The 21594-nt window shown below is 36.0% G+C and overlaps 1 protein-coding gene across 1 annotated transcript; it reads left to right on the top strand.

The window, feature by feature from the left end:
* Window positions 1-1153: 1153 nt before the first annotated feature.
* On the top strand, window positions 1154-17929 carry LOC148873345 (GPI-anchored protein). The gene is made up of 9 exons (XM_088976308.1): window positions 1154-1301; window positions 1656-1896; window positions 10584-10705; window positions 11736-12587; window positions 13474-13719; window positions 13830-13844; window positions 16776-16916; window positions 17113-17160; window positions 17735-17929. Exons 3-9 carry the CDS (start codon window positions 10672-10674, stop codon window positions 17800-17802), a joined length of 1404 nt encoding a protein of 467 aa, XP_088832434.1. The 5' UTR covers window positions 1154-1301; window positions 1656-1896; window positions 10584-10671; the 3' UTR covers window positions 17803-17929.
* The last annotated feature ends 3665 nt before the right edge of the window (window positions 17930-21594 follow it).

Below are 21594 nucleotides of genomic sequence, written 5' to 3'. Positions count from 1 at the left end.
TTATGTGGTTGGCTCCATACGAAAGCAACATGACTCTCTCCTGCTATTAGTGGGCTCGGCCTCCCAGCCCGATGTGGGCTGGGCCAAGCTAACCCACATCAGTACATATTTATATTTTTATTGAAGCTAATGAAAATAATCGAGTGATAGCCAATACAAACTACAAAGTAGCCCCTCCGCAGCTAATAGTAAAACTTAAGACCCAGACAATCATTTGATCATTTGTTTTTATGAGAGACAATCATTCCTTGATAATCAAATTCGTGGACGGTGGGGCCTTGCTTAGAGTAGTGATGTTTGCCAAGCATCATAACTGCCGCTTTACGTAATATGGCGTGTGAAGCATCATTTCAATTTCAAATGCTTATTACGCATTGGCATTGCTACACTTTGGTGCGTCCATCAAGTAGGATGCCCATGGATGAACTATAACCACATACCCCTGTAACCAATCTGATCAGTTAGGGTCTTAAGTGGACTTATCAAAAACTCATGATCGATAATATCAGGGAATGTATCTATATCTGTATATAAGCTACCATATTATACCATTTCCCTCTTTAAGAAAAAAAATCTTTCTTTAATATTAAATAATTGGGGCCCATTTAAGGGGTCCCCCATCAGGAGATTCACAGCGTTTAAGATATCCGATTGGACGGTGGACAAAAAAGTTGTCTGCTCGTTTTTATCACCGAAAAATCTCCTAAGTTGGTTTTTGTTAGTGGTGGGCCCCTTCTCGAACATTTAACACGTGGCATGTTTCATTGCTCAAGATCCATCGAAGAATCATGTGGGCCCAATTCACATCTAACCGGCCCCAACCCAATACGCTCCTGGCTCCCATGTACGCAAAGTGAACCGGTAAAGGGATAGTTTTGTAGTTTAATTGAAAACTGAAGGGCATATGACGAATTCGGCATAGTCGCACAGACATTCGGACATTCATGGAGCCGAAATAAATTCCTGTTGAGGCGAGGCAAAAGAGGCGTAGGCCTCAAAAATTCGCCTTGCCTCAACAACCGCTTTGAATAGACCGCAGAATATGAGAGGCGTTCTCCTTTTTGTAAAAGGTGTGATCCTCGATGGGTATCCTGCAAGAGAATCAGAACCGTTGGATTGTGAATATTAAAGGTAAAATAATAATTAGAAAAATAAAAGGGTTGCTAACAAAAGCAGATCGTTTAGGGCTCTTGGCTCACTGGTTTTGTCTTGAGACTGAGAGTGAGAGTGGAGAAGAGCTTCGGTGGTTTAAGAAATTCAGGCAAAGAAACAATTTATCAATCAGGAGAGATCGGCTTGAGGTAAAACTCCTTCTCCTTTTTCTTTCTTCTTCTTGTTCTTCTGCTGCTGTTGCTCTGCGTCAAAGAAGTAGGAAATGGGGCCCTCCTCTCTCCTTTTCTTGTTCCGCTTCTTTTTCTTCTTCGTGCTTCTTCTGTGTTGAAGAAAAAGTAGAAAATGGGAGGCCGCCTCCCCCTTTCTTCTCCTGGGTAAAAAAGTAGAAAACTGGGGGCTTCGCCCCTTTTTTCTTCTTTTTCTTTTATAAAATGGAACTTGAAAAGTTGTTTACTTGATTCCAATAGAATAAGTTTGTGTAACCAGGGTACCAAAGTTAGTTTACCAGTGGGGTTTCTAACATACATGTATACCGGATTCAGATTCAGGTGTTATGACTTGCGAGAGAATGGAAGGTTATTGAGGAACTCGACACAGACAGTTCGCAGAGCAGAAATAAATTCCCGTTCGAACTTTGGAATCCGGGAGTGTAACAACTCAAAAGTGGGGGGGGGGGGGGAGGGGAGGTGAGGGAGTTGCAGAGAAAGAAGCTCAAGACAGGTTTAAGGGGAACGCGTTGTAGATTCTGAATCCACATTTCAACAGTTTGATCCATAAATACAGGTACTTGTTCTTCATTTCTCTTGCAAATTTCACTGTGGAGTTACTCACTAGTGAGGGAATTTGGTTTCTTGATTTCATTATGATGTTTGGGTCGCTTGGAGTCTCATTTCCAGATTTAATGGCGAACATAGGGTCTCATTTCCAGATTTAATGGCGAACATAGGAAGAAAACTTGATGAATCCTTCGATTCAGGTCTTTTTCTTTTGTGATTTCAGCAGCTAGATGGTCATTTCTTTTTGGCACTAGGAAATTATTGAAGAATATAGCTTTTATTTGGTTATCTGTATTTACAACGTGGTTTAGTTTAGTGTCCTCTGGTCCGTTTAAAGTTTATTTACCGGCATTATATAGACTATGGGTACGATGATCCAAGTTTTGACTGATCACTGTTTTGCTGTCTTTGTTATGCCATTTGTTTAATTTACGGAAATCTACAGTAGATGATTACTGATCACCGTAGATGATTACTGATTACTGATCACCGTTTAAAGTTTGTTATGCCATTAGCTTGGAGTCTCATTGCCATCTGCTGTCTTTTATGGGTACGATTCAGGTCTTTGTTATGCCATTTGTTAGAGTTTTAGATAATGTGGTTTATAGAAGCTAGGGCCTACTTCACAATGTTTAGCGAGTATTTTCTATCATCATTTTGGAATAAAAGACATATATGGACATACTGACGAAGTATTGAAAAAAACATATCAGCTTGATAGAGATGGATGCAAGTGCGAAAACTAATGGGTTAATTGTACTTGGGTGACAGAGCTCAAGAATTTTACAGAAGAAACATTTGATGGTATCTTAGAATTAATATTTGTCTACATGTTTGGCCATCTCAGAGGAAATCTTATGAATGAAGATAATGACATAATATTTTATAACTTTCAGGCAATAAATATTCTGGATTCATCCTGATGCTTTGGTTAGAATGTTAATGTATTTGACATAATTGAAACGATAATTGATCTTAAACTGTTGAACATCATTTTGAAATGAGTACTGTATCCTAAGATATGAACAACTTGAAAACCATCATTAGTGAGAAAAGGGGGAAGGGGGGGGGGGGAGAAGCTTGGAGACCACAAAAAAATGTATTCCCTGCTAGACAAAAAGCAAGGATGCAACTAGTTAGATTTGGCCCCAAATGTAGTGTATAAAAGATTAGATGCCAACTAGTTGAAAGACTTCAGCCTTGTTCCCTAAAGTATGCAAGAAGGGTAGGTAGGTATTTCAATCATCTCTTCATCCCTTGCTTTTGTGCAAGAAACATGTGGGTTTAGCCTATGCTATTTGTTTGAACCCTTTCTCTCCATTTACATCCCTAGCCTATTTGATACAAGCTTTTCTCTGCCTCATTGATGGAAAGGTCATGTGGAGATGTTCCCAGTTGTTATTTTTTTCGAGTATATGGGAGTAGAGGATTTCTTCTTCTACACATTGAATAATTATGATATTTTATTGGATTTAATTACTATTGGAGTTGTGCATTATATCTAGACAAGAGATGCACTTTAGGGGCATCTCCATTGATTTGATTATTAGGGGCTATCAAGCTGTTGCTATGTTGATGGTTCTCAGACAGTGTGGAGTTCAATTTTGATGGTTTGGGACTTCGGGAAAGATTATTCTTTGGAGCACATAGGAAGAGAGAAATTCTAGTTTTTTGTTCTTGCCCCGCAGCAAACAAGAAAATTATGATATCCTATCGGTTGGAGTGGAACATTGAATCTAGATGGTAGATTAACTTAAGGATATCTCCATTGATTTGATTGTCACGGGGTGGCCTAGCTGTTGCTTGATAAATGGTTCTCTGATAGCATGGAGACAGCAGATGATCCCCTAGGAATTATCGAGCCTAATTCTGATAGTTTCTCTTTGTGGAATTTGTTCCCATTTGATTTTTGGTTCATCTTGGAACTACCATCTCATAGGTTCCTTTTATCTAGGCCAATCTGCAACAGGATTATGCTATTAGGGATGGAATTTTATCTCTTCTCTAGGCTTTAGAATTGTTGGTTTCCTTTGTTTTGAGGCACTCAAGATGAAGTGGGATTGACAGGTGGTGATTACTTTGACGGATAATGATTTTGCTGGTCGTTGGTCATTTTGGCTTCATAACAGAGCAGTGAAGGAATTGGCTTCCAAAATGAATATACTTAGATGGATCTTGCAGTTGGCTAACCATATGATTGATATCTTGGCTAGAAGTGTGTTTCAGAGGCATACATTATGTTTAGATTCTCAAGTGTAGTGTTTGTATTTTGTACTATAGGTTTTCTTCCATCTTTTGGTGGTCTTTGTGCGATCTTTTTCTAGCATTTTCTTCTAGAAAAGTGTTGTATTCTTGAACCACTAATCAAAAGAAACAACAAAATGATTTTTCAAACCATTAAGGTGGTATGGTCTTATGATTTTAATATTTTATCAAGCAAAGCTGTTTGGAGAAAACACCTGACTATCATTGAATTTGGAAACTTGTCTGTCTTTGGCATTATGTAATGAATGGGAAGATATGAGTGAGGAACAAATGAACATCTGGTTCAAAACCATAGGAAATTCTAGGGCAAGGGGACTCCACAAGGGAAAAGCTGATGGCAATAGTGTGTGGGGTGCAAAAGGCTATGGAGTTGGGGGTGGAAAAGCTCATAATTGAAGGAGATTCGAAGATTGTAATTTGGTTGTTGAAAACAGAGAAAGCTTTGTGGGAGTTCAGACATAAAATTAAAAAGATCAAGTGGTTCACAAGAGACATGCAGTTGAAGATACAATGGGTTCAAAGATCAGCAAATAGCATGGCAGACCATCTTGCAAAACAAAGGGTTTATAGAGATCACCTATTCTGGGCCCACTTTGTACATTGTATGGGGGAAGACTTGAGGGTTGGTTTGGGTTTCCATATTGTGTTGTACTACTTAATGGGTTTGTTTGTATTTCTGTTAATTGTTGTAAGAGCCTCGAGGGTTTGTGAGGCTAACATTCTTAATGGGTGTATCTTTGCAATTGGTTTTCACAAAATTTTAAAAGAATATTTCTGTTATTCATCAGCTAAAAACTTTGGAATTTTTAGTCCAAGTCCTAACTTGGAACTAAGAACTTAATTGCAATATTGCCACACCTTTATTTTATTTCTTGATATTTTGGAAATAGAGGTTACATTAAAAAATGAACCACAACCATAGTGTTGACTTTTCTTTTATTATCTTTTTCTTTCCGAGAAAAGGGTAACTTTTCATTTCAAACCAAAACAAGGAAAGGGGAGGATGTTGTGTACATGAGACAATGACTGGATGTATAGGCCAAAACGACCAAAATTCAACCTCCCACTGATGAGAGTGCCTCTAGAGTTTTCTGGACTGTTTTGATCTATTCTAGTGCTCAATCTCAGTTTCGGATGGTTTGACAATACCCGGAGTGAGCGGCTGGAAGTTTTCCTTTTGTCTAGGTTCTCTTGTTTGGGGTTTGCCAAGGACAACCCAGAATTGGAGCTGTAAGTGGTCTAAGACTTCTTTTGGAGTGATTCAGTGTTTTAAAAGTTCAAGGCGCAGGGGTCAATTTGTGCATGAGGCGCAAGGCAAGGCGTGCTCCTTTTTTAAGCAAGGCTCAAAAACAAAAAAATGGCTAAAAAATAAAAAATAATGCCAAAAAATTTCAAAAAATCAAAAAATTATTAAACATAATATTAATAAAAATATAAACTTTAATTTTAAAATAAATGTTTTAAAAACCTATTATCTAATATTAAAATACATAATATAACATGTAAAGCATATTCAAATGAGAATTTAAAAATAAAATCAAATATATAAAACATTTTCAAGCATATAAAACCCACAACCTCTTTTTTTCTCAATTGCATTACTTCAAGTAGCTAATGTGATGTAAAACATATTAAATTCCTGATTCTACGAGCCGCCTTTGTACCATGCCCCTCGAGGCAAGCCCAAACAAGTCCACATTAGGTCTTAAATTCTTAGTTCTCATACAAAAATAACGATTTTGTAGTTTTAATTGCTTTTTTAAGAAGGCATTTTATTATGATGAATAAATGAACAATATTACCAAATAGGGGCCCCCGCCCCCGGCCTAGCTGCTGGACACAAAAAAAAGCAAAAAAGCATCAAAAGTGTCAAAAGGTGCACGCCTGGGCTGAGGCACTAGGTGCACCAGGCGTGCACCTTTTGTAAGGGCTGCACCTAGGACCTGGGCGAGGTGCCTTGCCCATGCGCCTAGGCGTGCCTTTTAAAACACTGGAGTGGTTGCTGTTGTGTTTGCATGTAGAGAGGATACCGATAGTGATCAGAGGTGCTGTTTCACTCTTGGAGAAAAGAACTGGTGTTTACAGTTGGATTTACTCTGTTTTCCCTTTGTTTTCCCTCTGTTTTATTCAGTATAAGTTTTAGACATAGTGGTTGGTTGTTTTTTGGTTGACTTTTGTACTGTTGGCTCTACTTGTGGATTATATTAGGGGCTGGTGGAGTGACAGAAAGTGCAAATTCTCAGATTACAACAGTTAAATTAGAAGGAGTTAATTATTTGGAGTGGACACAATTTGCTAAGATTGACCCCTGTAAAATTAAAAAAAAAAAGGAGAAAGTGATGGAAACACCCAATGTGCATGCCGTGCATATTGGGGTGTATTGATATGTTGAACCTTGGTGTTAGGTAAGGCAACATTGATGTTTCTTGGATAGTCGACTCAGGTGCCCATAACCATATGACCAACTTCTTCCTTATTTACTTTGTATGAGTTATCATATGGTAGAGGTGAAGTTTCTATTTCTGATGTCTCATTTGTTCCTATTTCTAGAAAGGGAGACATTTACGATGCTTGATGTCACATTACTCTTTCTTTAGCTCTTCATGTACCCAGACTTAATACATATCTTCTTTCAATTAGCAGTTTGACTAAGTCTAAGTCCTAGAATTGTTTAGTAGTTTTTCTTTTTTCATCATTGTTGTCTTCTAGGATTTGGTGACAAAGAAGGTGATTAGCCTTGGGAGTGAGAATTTCTTAATTAGTGAGTTAGATTATGCTTTGGCATTATCGTCTGGGTCATTGAGGGTTTTGTCTCCTAAGTTGATTGAGTTTGGTCCGAGTGTCAAGTTTGAAGTGTGAATGTTGTGAATTTGCTGAGCATTGTTGATCAATTTATTCATTGAGTAATAAAAGAAGTATTTCTCCTTTTGAACTTATGTGTATTGATGTTTGGGGGCCTTGACATACTATAGTTTTGTGTGGATATGAGTATTTCTTTCTATTTGTTGATAACTTTTCTCGTATTTTCTTGGGTGTATCTTATGTGTTCTTAAGATGAGGTTCCCATTTTGATTTGTCATTTCAATCAAATGGTCCTCACACAATTTGGACCCATATTACAATTTTAGATCTAATAATGTCAAGGAGTACTTCACCAAACCTTTGAGTTCCTATTTTATTGAACGTGTAGTCATCCATTAGAGTACCTATTTCTTATACTTCTCAACAAAATGGAGTAGCTGATCGGAAGAATGGGCATATTTTTTGGAGATGGCTAGGAGTACTGTGCATTTTTTGGGGGACACTGTTCCTATACATTTTTTGGGGGACACTGTTCGAATAGTAATTTCCCTTGTTAATAGAATGTCTTCACGGGTTCTAGATATGAAAACCCCTTTCTCTCTTATATGTATTGATAAGGATTTGTCCAAACACTAGGACCTCATCACTCAAAATTTGATCTCAAGGCCACTAAATGCATCTTTCTAGGTTATGCACAAAATCAAAATTGTTGACTTGGGTTGTTTCCATGAATATCTTTTACTTTGACTATCTTCCCTATTATCCTGGTGTTCAATATCAATGGGATAGTGGTGAGAGAGTCATTTTTGCTGCAGATGTTCCATTACCTGTTCAAGTGATCTCGGGGAGGGATGTATGGAGTTACATGAGTTATGGATGTTTCCAAGGCTTAGGCAGCAACAGGTTCATTGTGGTTCTCATAGCTTGCTTCAGTCAGCATTATTGCTGGGTTCTGGCACATCACGTGCTGACTTCACCCTTACATATTTTTGCTTTTCCTTCACCTTCTTCGGATGATATTGATCTTCCTACTGCACTATGCAAGGACAAACATTGCTATACTATCCTTACAGCCCATTGCATTTCTCAAATCCTTTCCTATGACCTTCTCTCCCTATTTGCCCATCTTACCATTCCTATTTGGCATCTGCTTTTGCTTTTTTTTGACAAATTTTGTTTTTGCTATTTCCATTCCTAGAAATGTGCATGAAGCTCTGCCAGTGTCCAAGTGGAAAGATTCTATGGAAGTGAAGATGGATTTTCTTATTAAGAACAATACTTACTTGGGAGTTGGTAGACCATCTAGATGGATGGAGCTAGTGAAGTGTAGGTGGGTGTTTGTTGTTAAATACAATGTAGATAGCTTAGTTGAACAATATAAGGCTAGACAGGTAGCAAAAGGCTATACACAGACTTATGCCATTGATTGTTTGGAAACCTTTGCTCTAATAACCAAGATTAGTACTATTAGTGTGTTATCTTTTGTGTCTAGTTTCTCTTGGCCGTTATTTCAAATGGATGTGAAAAAGCATTTCTTAATGGACACTTGCAAGAAGAGACAAGGAAGAATATATGCTGGTTGAAGATATCCTTGTATGAGTTGAAACAATCTCCAAGGGCATGGTTTGACGGATTTAAACATGCATAGGGTAAGTTTGACTATGTATAGGCACACGCAGATCATACCCTCTTTATCAAAAGAAGTAGATCCTAATTGATAGTTCTTATGAATGATGTAGTGTTGACTAGTAATGATGTAGTTGAAATTGGTTCTTTAAAGTAGTTACTCAATAAAGAGTTTGAGGTGGAAAATTAGGATGAACTATGGTATTTTTTTGGTATTGAAGTTACTTGGTTTAAACATGATATATTTGTTTCTTAGAGGAAATATGCCCTTGATCTTCTTAAAGAAACAGGGGAGTTGGGTGTTAAACCAGTTGATACACCAATTGAGTTGAATTATAAGATAAATGTAAAGGATTGTAAGTCCCATAGACTCATTTTGGAGAGAGTACAAATACAAATATGCAGTGTAAATACGCACCGAATAATATAAAATATAAGGTTTTTCACCTTACATATTTGTATTTGTATCAGTGTTTTAAAAGCGCAAGGCGCAAGGGCCAATTTGCGGTTGAGGCGCAAGGCAAGGCAAGGCACACACCTTTTTGAAGCAAGGTGCAAAAATACAAAAAATTGCTAAAAATAAAAAATGTCAAAATAATGCCAAAAGATAAAAAATGCAAAAAAATGTTTGTATATGACTAGACCTGATATCTTTTATGCAGTTAGATTAGTCAGTATATCCACTCACCCAACAACTCTCATATAGATCTGTAAAAGCAAAAAATATGCATATTTGCAATTTGCAAATAGACAAGCATAGCCTCATTCCTTGCAGTTGTTTGTTTTAAAGAACAAAATCATGCATATTTGAAAATATCCCCTGAAATGATCAAAGTAGTTTATTACACATCATGTACATCTCTAGTAGGTAGAAATTTCCTCATTCTTGTTCTACATTGACTAGAAAAAAAACGATTGTTTTGTTTCTCTTTAACTTTTGCTTCTCTTATTGATATCTCTTACCTCTTGATGCATTCAAACAGGCTTTAATGTTTCATAGAATCTTTTATAAATGGTTTTGGGGAGTATGGATTCTCTTATATTCTCTTTTTTGCATACATGGTATCATAATTATTTTTTGATCAGTAGAGAAGAAAGTTTTATTAATTCAAAGAGAGAATTTTAGTACATCTGGTTGAGATATTACAACCACCCTAGTACATAAGATTTACATTAGTGCCTAAAATAGCTGTTGTCTATTAACCCCTTGTTTGGCTAGTGAATCCCACCATTCCATTCTGACCCATAAGCAGCAAGTGTTTAACTTGCTTGATACACAATCAATCTCCCTGAAGACTTACTTATATATCCAAGGGGCTTTGCAATGGACGATTAACTTTGAGTCCTCTACTTCCAGATTTCGAAAGTCTGATTGCTTTGCTAGTCTTAGACTTTGCAATAAAGTCATCAGCTCAGCTTTCAGGACCCACCACCCTTCCTATGGATTCTCTGAACAACTCCGCAATACCTGCTGGCCTGGCTTACTCATAGAACTCCCATGAAAGTTAAAGTTGCTTGGAGGATATTGCCATTTCATAACCAACCTGTCTTTTGCCTTTGAGTATTACACTAATTCAGACCATTTTCTTATTACATCATTCACTAAAAAATCTTGGAAAATTTCCATAGTTTTTAACCACTGTTCCACTTTGATTTTTATAGTTTCTACTAACTCCTCCTTGGACCTACTTATTTCTTCGAAGGTTCTCCCATTCCTTTCTTCCCAAATAGTCCACACTACTACTGCTCTAACTGCCTTCCACATTACTCTTCCTCTTTTTTTTTTTTTTTTTGGCTTACTTGGGAAACTTAAGTTAAAGAGACTTAACACATTTCGAGGAGGGATCCTCAAAATGACATCTCTTTCTTAAATTCCTTTTTTCTTGTTTCTAAAGTGATTATTGTTATCATGTGCCATAAATTATGTAATCTTGTATGTGTTTCTCTTCTTGTTTCCAAACCCTTCCCCCCTCTTTTGATCTAAAGCTGTGTATGGTACAGGTGCTATTTTACTGGGTTTTTGTACTGATTCTAAGTGCCACAGGCACTTCATTGGTTGACTAAATGTTACCGAAGGGTTAGTATAGCTATGGACCGTTTTAGGCTGGTTACTTCTCTTAAGGGTAAGCATTTTAACTTTGTTATGGAGTGGTTTATTTTTTTTTGCAATTAATTTGATTTTTGCTTTGTTATTTCACCACTTTTATCAAAATTAGGTGAATCTTAATCTGGAACTTATATGGGCATATCTGATATATGGTAAACCAGTCATAATATTATCACTATTGATAAAACATAGAACCACCCTTTTCTACTTTTTGATGGTAAAATTCAATATATAGGGCATTCTTGTCTTTCAAAATGTGCATGTTTTTGAATAATGACTTGGATTAGCCACTCATCGTAAAAAAGAATGTGCTATTACTATAATTTGCTTACAGATATGACTAGGTCTAAAAATTTAGTGTTCATATTAAGAGCAAGGGGTCATTTGATAATGGCTGCAGAGGTTGTGTCTCTTGCTGAATTGAATGATTTGTCGCTTTATCTTTTAGTAGTTAAAATAGTTAAACAATAAAATATTTGAAATATACTTATCAACCCAACTTCAGCTTCAACCATTAAGGAGCTCATGACCACTTTAATAAATGACTAACTAAAAGACGAAACGATGAGTCATTCAGCTAAACTGCAGGAACTTAACTGTGGAGAGATAGTTAAAGAACAACAGGGAGGGCTCATGACTGTATGGGCACGTCATGAAAGAAAAAAACAGCTAATAGGAGAGATGATAGTCACTTTTCAATGAGAGAAAAAAGTGTTTAGTTTCTCTGTATTGCTAATTTAGTTATCAACTCATCATATTCCACTATAATGTTTTGGTTGGGTGTCTTAATTGAGTAACTGGTTACTAGTCCTAAGTTGGTAAGTTGGTGCTTGTAACTCTTTCCATCTATCTGTCTGATGTGTTTAGGTGCTGTTTACATGCATTTGCTTGGAAATATCATGACCTTGATGCCAATGAATGCTGTTCATAAAAATATAATCCAATGAATGCTGTTAATAAAAATATAATCCAATAACTCTTGGATTGTCTTCTTTTAATCTGATATTTTTATTTGTTTTCATTTTCTTCTTTGCCTTTCTTTGCAGGTTCTTTGTGTCGCCAATTCATATTGTTTTCAATTTTGTTATCCATTCAAGATGTAGTGGCACTGGAGGCTCCACTTGTGCCTAGTTCTCACGTTCCAAAGTTTGTTCTTGCTGACCCACCCAATAGTGGACTTTTTGGTCCCATAGAAATATCACCTGCTGTCATACCACATTATCCATTTCCTGGTGAACCATTGTCACCCATGTACCCTTCCTTTCCGACCACATACGAACCAGTCTTGACTGGAAGATGCCCTGTAAAATTTTCTGCTATTTCAAATGTTATGGACAAAACAGCACATGATTGCGCTGCACCATTAGCGGCACTTGTAGGCAATGTGATCTGCTGTCCTCAACTTAGTAGTTTGCTCCACATATTCCAAGGTCATTATAATGGAAGCTCTAATAAGCTGGTTCTGGAAAATGCAGTGGCTAATGATTGTTTCTCAGATATTGTTAGTATATTAGCCAGCAGAGGGGCAAATGATACAATACCTGCACTTTGCTCTGTAAAATCGTCTAACCTTACTGCTGGGTCCTGTCCTGTGAGTGATGTGGCCACCTTTGAGAAGATGGTAAACACAAGCAAATTGTTGGATGCATGTAGCATTGTTGATCCACTTAAGGAGTGCTGCAGACCAGTTTGCCAGCCTGCAATTATGGACGCTGCACTTCGCATTTCGACAAGAGAATCTGCTATCACAGCAGATGCTGGTGCAGTAGGATTGCCCAATGAGATGAGTGTTCTCAATGATTGTAAATGGGTGGTATATTCATGGTTATCTAGGAAGCTCTCATTGGATGCTGCCAATACTGCATTCCGAATATTATCTGCCTGCAAGGTTAACAAAGGTATTATACATGATGATTCTGCATATTCATATCCTTGTTTCCCTTGTTTTCCTCAACTGCTTCCTTTTACACAGTTGCTGGCTTCCTTAAACAGATCATTAATTTCTTTTTTTGCTTTTATTTCATTCTATTGTACCTCTATTTGTCTTTGTTAGCATGCTCAAATTTGTAGTTTAGTCCATATTTCAAAGAGAGGAACTTTTGGGTCAGTAGTTTGCTGAATTTTAGCAGCTAAGAATAGGAGAGAAGAAGAGAAAGAGCCAGTAGAATGGAAAACATAGAATGGCTAATCAGCTGCCTATTCGAACTCTTATTCGTTAAGAAAAGAATAACTACAATTACAATAATACCTTTAGTATAACTCTCTCGGAATACTAATACAGTCCCCAATACATTACTACAATACTCCATCTCAATTTTCTTCATGGATATTATACATGTGTAGCTTGCTAAGAATAGTAAAAAACTGCATCTCCCCCACAGCATTTGTGAGAAGTGAGAACATTAGCATTTTGTCCTATCATGCTGCACTGGATTGTGAGCAACTATCCTTGGAACATACCGACATTTGAAATCAGCTCAATAGGTCTAGAACCAAGTTTTTGCTGTTTCCTTGAGAGGATTGAAGATATACTTATTTATAAAAAACGGATCAAAGACATGCTTGCATTAGTTTAAGTGTCTTCTTTTGGATCGTGCCACTTAAATCTCTTGAAAATATTTCAAAGGGCCTGAGTCTTTTTTTGTTTAGTTTTTTATAATAAATAAAAAACAATTTTTTTTTAAGAACAGAAAGAAGGAAAGGATACAACAATAGGTGATAAGAAATCACCCACATGAACCAACTTCCAAATTCAACCCCAACTCCACCGGAATCTTAAAAACTTACTTAATCTGGAATTTGAACAGCCATCAGCAGTAGTTAAAGCTTGCCGTGACGTGGCATCTCCCAATCCTTCCTGCTGTAGCTCATTGAATACATACATAGCAGGAATACAGAAGCAAATGTTAATTACAAATAGGCAAGCCATAAACTGTGCTACATTGTTTGGGTCCCTGTTGCAGAAAGGTGGTGTCATGACAAATATCTACGAGCTTTGTGATGTTGACTTGAAGGACTTCAGTCTTCAGGGTATAAAATCTTTTCTTTTCTTTGCTAGGATTTCTAATTCTTTTTCTACTCTTTGTATATCTGACAAGCATCTTTTTATTTTGCTAATGTGTTTATTGCTACTGGAGCAGCATACGGAGAACAAGGTTTGCTACTTTCCTCTTTGCTGAGATATATTTCTTTCCATATTTTTTAGCTATTTTACTGCTATGCTGAAAGTTTCCTTTCTCCTAGTAATGTGTTGGGTTCTCTTTGGGTTTTATTATGCAGTCACTGTTGACAGATCAGAATATGTGGCTCACATAGGGGATGAAATCTAGGATACGGAGTCTGTATTAGCTGAACGCTCTATGCTGTTGAGCAGGCTGTGGGAGCAACAAGACTCCATGTAAGTTTTATATGTGGAGCCCCATTCCCTTGTGCGAGTCTCTTAAGCAGAGATTGATGGGAATGGGTTCAAGAGTGAGAACCCAGATTTCCTACTCACTTTTCCTACCCACTCTCTACCTGCCGCGAATTGCAGCCACACATCTCTCAATTCATAATAGAGATGTGTGGCTGCAATTCACGATTGGTAGAGAGCGGGTAGGAAATCCCATTTGGAAGAGTGACCCCTTCTTTGTTTCGTCCACCTTTGCCCTCCCCCTCCTCCTTCCCCTCTTGCTGGTCCTGCTCTCAACCTCCATCACCAGCACCCCTCCTCTCTCTCTCTTGGCAGGCCCTATCCTGTTCATCTTCTTTTGTCCCTGAAATTCAACATGTGTGACTTAAAGTAAATTTTTGAAAGGAAGCCTCTTCTCCCTTTTTTCAACAATAATAGTGTCTTGACTCTCAAGCTTGTTCAGAATACGAAGAACTAAGTAATTGTAAGGATGAAAAGTTGTAATATCTGAGGGCTAGACACCATTTCTTTGGTAGATTCCGTTGGTGCACCATTGGAGCTCTGACCAATATGGGATGAAGCGATGATTATATTAATTGCATCTTACCAGGAATAGCATTGCAGAGGGAGTTTTGCTTTTTCCTGGCTAGTTGTGACAAGAATTCTGCAGTAGATTGCCTGCTTTCTTGATCTTGTGGGTCCTTCCAATTACTTTTATGGATGTACTAATGTTTTGGAGTGTGTATTTGGAAGGCTGTGTTTGGTTTGAAAAAGAAGGTAGGAAAAGGAAGGGAAAAACTTTTACAGGTTTTCCTACTTTTCCCTTCCTTTCCCTACCTTTTCTTTCAAGCCAAACACAGCCAAAAAGTTATGATTGGTTGAGAAACTCTTCAGAATTTGAGTGAACTGATCATCACAGGATTTTATGCCAAGAGCTTTGTGGAAAAATAAACCAAATCCTGGGGCTAGAGGGAGAGGGAGGGAGGGCACCAGTGGTGAAGGTTGATGACAACTGGGATTCCTGGGAGTGATTGGCAGGGTGTAGTAGTGAGTGGAGGTGGAAGAGGAAGGGGAGAATCAGAGAAGAAGAGGGGTTAGGGCACAAGACAAGAAGAAGAAAATAAAATAAAACAAAATGCAAAATTTTAATTCACTCCCATTAGTCTCCGTTAAAAGCACTCGTACATGGGAATGGAGCTCAATGTGTGAAGGTTATGTGGAATCTTACAATATCTTCCAGACTTCCACAGCCTGCTTAACAGTGTGGGGTGTTCAGCTAATCCAACCTTGGTTAAACATCAATTATTAATCTGTCCAGATGGGTGCAACAATCCTATTGATGCATTTCCAGTTACTGTTTTTTATTATCAAGATTATGAGATAGATGGGTTGCTATGATCTATTTGACATGGATAAGGTCAGATTTCTAGAGTGTCTTTCAGACACCACATGATAATCTTGTTTCCTCTGTCAAATAGATGCTGACAGTGTTGCGTTGAACAACTGAAGTTTCACCTCCCTGTATGACGCATTAGTTCACAACTTCTTGCAACGTTATTGGTGCTGGACAAGTTTTAAAAACTGACCTGGAACTGGAACTGTTCTGGCCACCGGTTTCTGGGTCGACAGTTTGATCATCTGGTCTGGTTTGTCTGAATGGATGGCCCGTTCCAACAAAAAAAATAGAAAATAATTAAAATAAAAATGGCAAAAAACTGTTGAATGAGTCAAACGGGTTGACGGTTCGATCACACGGGTCAGTGGGTTGCTGACCAATTCAACAGTTTTTGGCTAGTGGCCAGGTTTAGGGTAAAACATAACCAGTTGCCTGGATGGTTCCTGGGCTGAACGGTCCGACCGTCTGGGTCAACGATGGTTTAAAAACATTGGTGCTGGATGCATGGTAAACTAATATGTCATTCAGGGAAGGCGCAAGGCTGCCAAACATGTTCATTCATTTCCTGTTGTTGCATGCACTGTTCCTTTGTACCATTTGGGCACTAAAGTGGTCATAGAATCAACCAGTGTTTTAAAAGGCATGGGAGGTGTATAACTCCAGGCGAGGTGCTCTCAAAACGCCCAGAGGCGCCGACACCTCTGAGGCCTACACCTCATTCATGAGGCGTGCTAGAGGCATACACCTCATGCGCCTCATGCACACCTCATAGAAAAAAAAAAAAGAAAAAAAAAGAAAGGAAAAGAAAATAAAGGGAAGGGAAAGAAAAAGAAAGAAAAGAAAAAAAAGAGAAAAAGAAAAATGAGATCCCCCCTTCCTCTTTGTCCTCCCCTTCCTCCTTCCTCCTGACCCCCCTCCTCTTAAGGAGGCTTACACCTCCTTGTGTTCGGGAGGCTTATGCCTCTTACATTCTGAACTATGCCTCATGCCTCTAGGTAGTGGAATGCTATGTCATGCCTTCGTGTTTTAAAACATTGAATCAACATATAACCATTTTGTATTTTTTGTATTTTACTTTTGCATTTTTATTTTTGGGTAGCTTTCGTTTTAGGGTTTTTTTTTTTTTTTTTTCTAATCGTAACTAACTTCAGAGTCTAGTAGATATCTTTGGTCTTATTGAATTGTGTCCAGAGTTTCATAATCAAACTATCAAAGTATGAGTAGAATAGGAATTGCGATACTCTTTTTTTGGTTTTTTGTTTAAATTTTATTTAAATTTTAAAATTTATCTGAATGTAGGGTGCCTACTTCGAAGCTTGCCTGCAGATGTGGTTATTGATAATTCTACTGGTGTTAGCTTTACATGTGACTTGAGTGACAATATTGCTGCACCATGGCCTTCGTCATCGTCACTCTCATCTCTATCCCTTTGTGCTCCTGGTAACTAGTATTACCTTGGCTAATTATAAAAAACGAATCTTTTTTACTACGTTTTTTTTTGTATGTAATTTTTCAATATAATCTAATGATAGAACTTTTCTAACATATACCAAAATGACATCAATACTTTTTTTTGGTGCATTTTAAATTTATCTTTGCAATACGTGTCCTCATGGCTGCTGCTTAAAATTTTCAGAGATGTCCTTGCCTGCCCTACCCACATCAGAGACCTCGGGGAATTCTGGTAATGTATCAGACTTTTGCAATTACTACAGTTCACTTTTCCTACTTGTAATATATGCAAAAACATCTTCCCTGATTTGGATGAATAAATCCATTCTTCATAAATTTCTTTAGGATAAAACAGAAATGGATGACCAAGAAATAGAAAGGTTTGGTTGGGTGATTGTGATCATCCATTATATTTCCGTTAGTTTTAAGCCTAAAACCATTGAATGGTGTCGGACATTTCATGTACCATGTAATAATTACCATAGAGAAGTCTGGATGTAGTGGTTTTTGTATAATTGGATTTTTGGTTCTATCCTATCAAAGTCAAGACAACGAGTTAATACTAATAATGTTTTTTTTCTTGGCAATATAATGCTCATAAATTAGTTGATATAATGTGTTTCACAATGGGGTAATAATTTACTTTATTACTTCAATTAGTTTTAATCATATTTACTGCCATTATTCAAATTTATTGCTGAACCTGTTTTGATTGCATGCCTTGATTGAAAGTACTCTGTTTTTTGATAGAAGATTGAAAGTACTCTTTGATGCAATGGCTTACATTTTCATGGTGTGCAATGCAGGTTGTCATGGTGGGCTCAGCTTCCTTATAGCCATTCTTTTGTTCTTTGTTTTCAGTATACTGAACTGAATAGAGCGAGCTGGGTGTCTGGCTGGCATAAATTGGCCTGGGAGATTTTTGCCCCCATGGCCGGATTACATGTATATTTGAGTATCCATTCTCATCATGTATAGAAGCTTGTTTTTATTGAGGTGTATTCATTCGCTTGTTTTCATGACGGTAAGTAGTGGTTTAGAGTTCTCGATTTGGGATGTTCCGAAGACCCAGCAACTTGACATTTTTAGGCAGTTGCCAGAATAAACACAAGGCCTGAACTGAGGTGAGAACTATGAAACCGAAAAGTTTTGGTACAAAGTAGAGTTGCGGTTAGTGCTACTGGATTTGGGGTATTATTTGGTAGATGGTATGTTTGGGAAAAAAGTCGAGAAAGGAGATTTTGATCCTTGCAGCTCACATCAACTGTGGCGGTTTTCAGGCTTGTCTATCTAAACACGAAGGTTCAAAATATCGATACGCTAGTATGGGCGTATCGGACAAATTGATGCAGCTTTTTTTTTTTCTGCAATCGATTCAGGGGGCTGGTTTAGGGCTCCTCCACCCCTTGAACCGGTCAGACCCCCGATACACCCATTGTAGGGGAGTATCGGAGGGCTCCTCCACCCCTTGAACCTTGCTAAACACCATTGCTCAATTTCTAGAATAGCGATTCTCATGTCATAGATCCGTTCATGAATTTTCTATATCATTACTAGAGGCGAGATTTGTTAAACAAAAGCTAAACAATAGAAACAATTGTTTTATATTTTTAAATTTATAAATAATTAATAATTATTTATATTTTATATATTAATTTTAATCAATTTTTTACAATACAAATTATAATTAAATTCGACTATAGTTGTTCATCAAACTGATGAAACTGACCAACTTGACTAAGTTGGATCAGTTTCACTTTGGTCATTTGTAAGTGACAAATCGAATGATCCAATTATATATATATATAATTTATAATATAAAATGTATAATTTACATTTAATTTTTAATAATACCATTGTAATTTTTTAAATTAAAATTAGTTGTTTAAGTTTATATCTTTTGAATCAATCATTCAAACCAAAAATTGACCTAAATTGATATAACCAGAGTTGTCTTATTTTCACTAATGGTCAATTGATTTTGGGTGACCAATTCTTCAATTTGATCATGCCAATTTGATTAGCCAAATAACCTACAACCGAACCAAATCAACCCGTGAACACTTTTAATTTCATCTAAATTAATGATTGTCTCTAAGAAATAATAATAGTTTAATCTCTAATAATTATTGAAAGTTTATAGCAAAAAACACAATTATTGAAAATATATTGATAATGGAAATACAATAAGCAACTAATAAAAATACAATAAATATTAAATTAATAAAAAAATTATGTAATTTCAAATAATAGTTTAATCTCTAGTAAATATTAATCAATAAATTATAACAAAAATACAGTAAATACAATAAGTACAACAAATATAATTTAAAAAGTGAAATAACAGTAATTTAATATCCAATAATTAATGAAAATTTTTTGTTAAACAACAAAACAAAAGTAGATTTATATATAATTATTGATATATTTATCACAAAAAATAATAAATAATTACTGAAAATAAAATAAATATTAATTTTAGTATGTATAAATATAGATTAAGATTAAAAGATTTTTATTTTTGTGAAAGTTATTTTCTATAATTATTAATTGATATAAGTGAAATGTGTTATTTACAATATTATTATTTAAATAATATAAATATTTAAATTTAAAATATTAATTATTTATTGAATTTAATAATCCATAAAATTATAATGTATACTATTATTAAATAATTTCGTTATCAATTTTGTAATATATTAAGTTATTATTAATTTGAGTATTATGTTATAATTATTTTTCTACTTTTATGATTTTTTTTCAATTTATTACATAATTTTGTTATTTTAACCATTTAAAATCTATTTATGTTAAACATTTATTTATTTAAATAATATGTAAAATATTTATTTATTTTTGTTTGATTTATTTATTTTAAAGTTATTACATAATTTGTTATATAATTATTTATCTATTTTTAATTTTTTTAATTAAGATATTTAATTATTGAAATATTTAAATAATATTTTATTCTTTAATGTTATTTATTATTATTTGAACAACATTTAAATTGAAATATCGAGAAAAACATAAACTCCTAATTTATATTGTTAATACATAATTTCGTGATAAATTTTTTAAAGATATAAAATTGTTAATAATATGAATATTATTAAATCTGTTATAATTATTTTTTTTTGTCTTTTTAATAAATATTTTAAAGTTATTATATAATTTCGTTAAAAGTTAAGAATTAAATAATTAAAATGACATTTTAATTATTAGTTATTTAATTCTTAACTATATAAAATGTCATTTTTTATTATATAATTTCGTTAAAAGTTAAGAATTTTCAGTAAAAATTCAGGAAAGCATCTCATTGATTATTTAAAAAATGACATATAATAAAAAAAAAAAGAAAATTTCTATACTGCTATTGCAGGCAAGAGAAATTGGAGAAATTGTTGATCCTAGGCCAACTTCAGTGTCCTAAATCGTGATCATGACTGATTGAAAGGAATCTAAGGGGAGGTGGTTGGTCTTTTCATTCTCTCTAGTTACCGCCTTACCGGTTTGGCTTGAGTAGGCTTGTTGGGTGAGATAATGAAAAATGTTCTGCCTGGTGATTATCAGCTCAACATGGTTACAACTTACAAGAGGGTTACTGGTTTGATGCTTTTTGACATAGAATAAAACGTGAACAGTTATATATTCTTACTGTGAGAAGAAAATATTCCATGGTTGTAATTGGTTACTACTAACTGCTTATGTACCGTATGGCATGTTGTGGCCTGGGGGCTCTATGCCACAACAAATTGATCAGTATGTGATTGTGCTTTCTGAACTGGCCTAAATTGAGTAGCCAAAGCCAACTATACTGATCTGGATTCTGGTTGTTGCTGGGAAAAGACAAGTTGTTCTCAACTGTAATTGGGCCAACCCGTCTGTCTACTACCTTCAATCAGAGCGAGCGAGGCCTATTCTCCTATATTTTATATAGCTCAGGTCCGTACCTTTACAATAGAGCTCAGTAGTAGTATAATTGCCTGTCGCTTGCAGGGGTCTCACTCCCACCTATCCATCTTTGTTTATGTTCTGTTTGGTGCGTCTTTTTTAGAAGATCTTGTAGTTCTTACAGTTAAAAGAGGCATTTAGCTTTTGATAAGGTTTGGGCAATCCGAAGACAGTTTGACAGATGTTCTTTTTTTCATACATTTGTCCACGTTCTTCTGCACAAGATTAAAACCTGAAAGATACGGAAAAATCTTTCATGAATTAGTCGGGAATAGACTAAAAATCGGTCTTGTAAATAACCGAAAGACCACACGGAAAGACATACCCAATAGGCCCTTACCCTATTATGCCCTTATAAAAGGTTTTTGGGAGACCATTCAATTCAGACTTCAGACCCACACGCCAGGTACGTGTCCTTGCCTTCCAAACAACGCAATCCCCAGCGAGAAATGAGTTGATTCATCATTCATGTGATGGAATTGGCAAGTATGTACCTGAACCTGGGTCAGTGATTTGGTGGACCATGTATGTAATAAAGCCTTGGGCCTAATGTGTGGTTATGGATCCATTGGCATCAATCGATGTGGGTCCATGTCTTTGTACCTTATTAGTAAAAGAACTAGGCACTAAACCGACCTGAAATTGAGTCCGTCCAAATGAAATCCAACTAAACTGTACGTCAGAAGCTAGTGGAAGTGGAGTTGGTCTA

The sequence above is a fragment of the Nelumbo lutea genome, chromosome 1 (assembly GCF_056320005.1).
Source record: "Nelumbo lutea isolate HS-2025 chromosome 1, American lotus-T2T, whole genome shotgun sequence".
NCBI classification, from domain to species: Eukaryota; Viridiplantae; Streptophyta; class Magnoliopsida; order Proteales; family Nelumbonaceae; genus Nelumbo; species Nelumbo lutea.
The sequence above is the reverse complement of the archived record's forward strand: the minus strand, read 5'-3'. Positions and strand labels throughout refer to the sequence as shown.

Bases quoted from the DNA above. Each gene is read 5' to 3' on its own strand.
- LOC148873345 (XM_088976308.1), top strand. From the start codon at position 10,672: ATGGACCGTTTTAGGCTGGTTACTTCTCTTAAGG. The intron at 10,706-11,735 runs GTAAGCATTTTA...CTTTCTTTGCAG, and splicing joins GCTGGTTACTTCTCTTAAGG to GTTCTTTGTGTCGCCAATTC. The intron at 12,588-13,473 runs GTATTATACATG...ATCTTAAAAACT, and splicing joins TGCCTGCAAGGTTAACAAAG to TACTTAATCTGGAATTTGAA.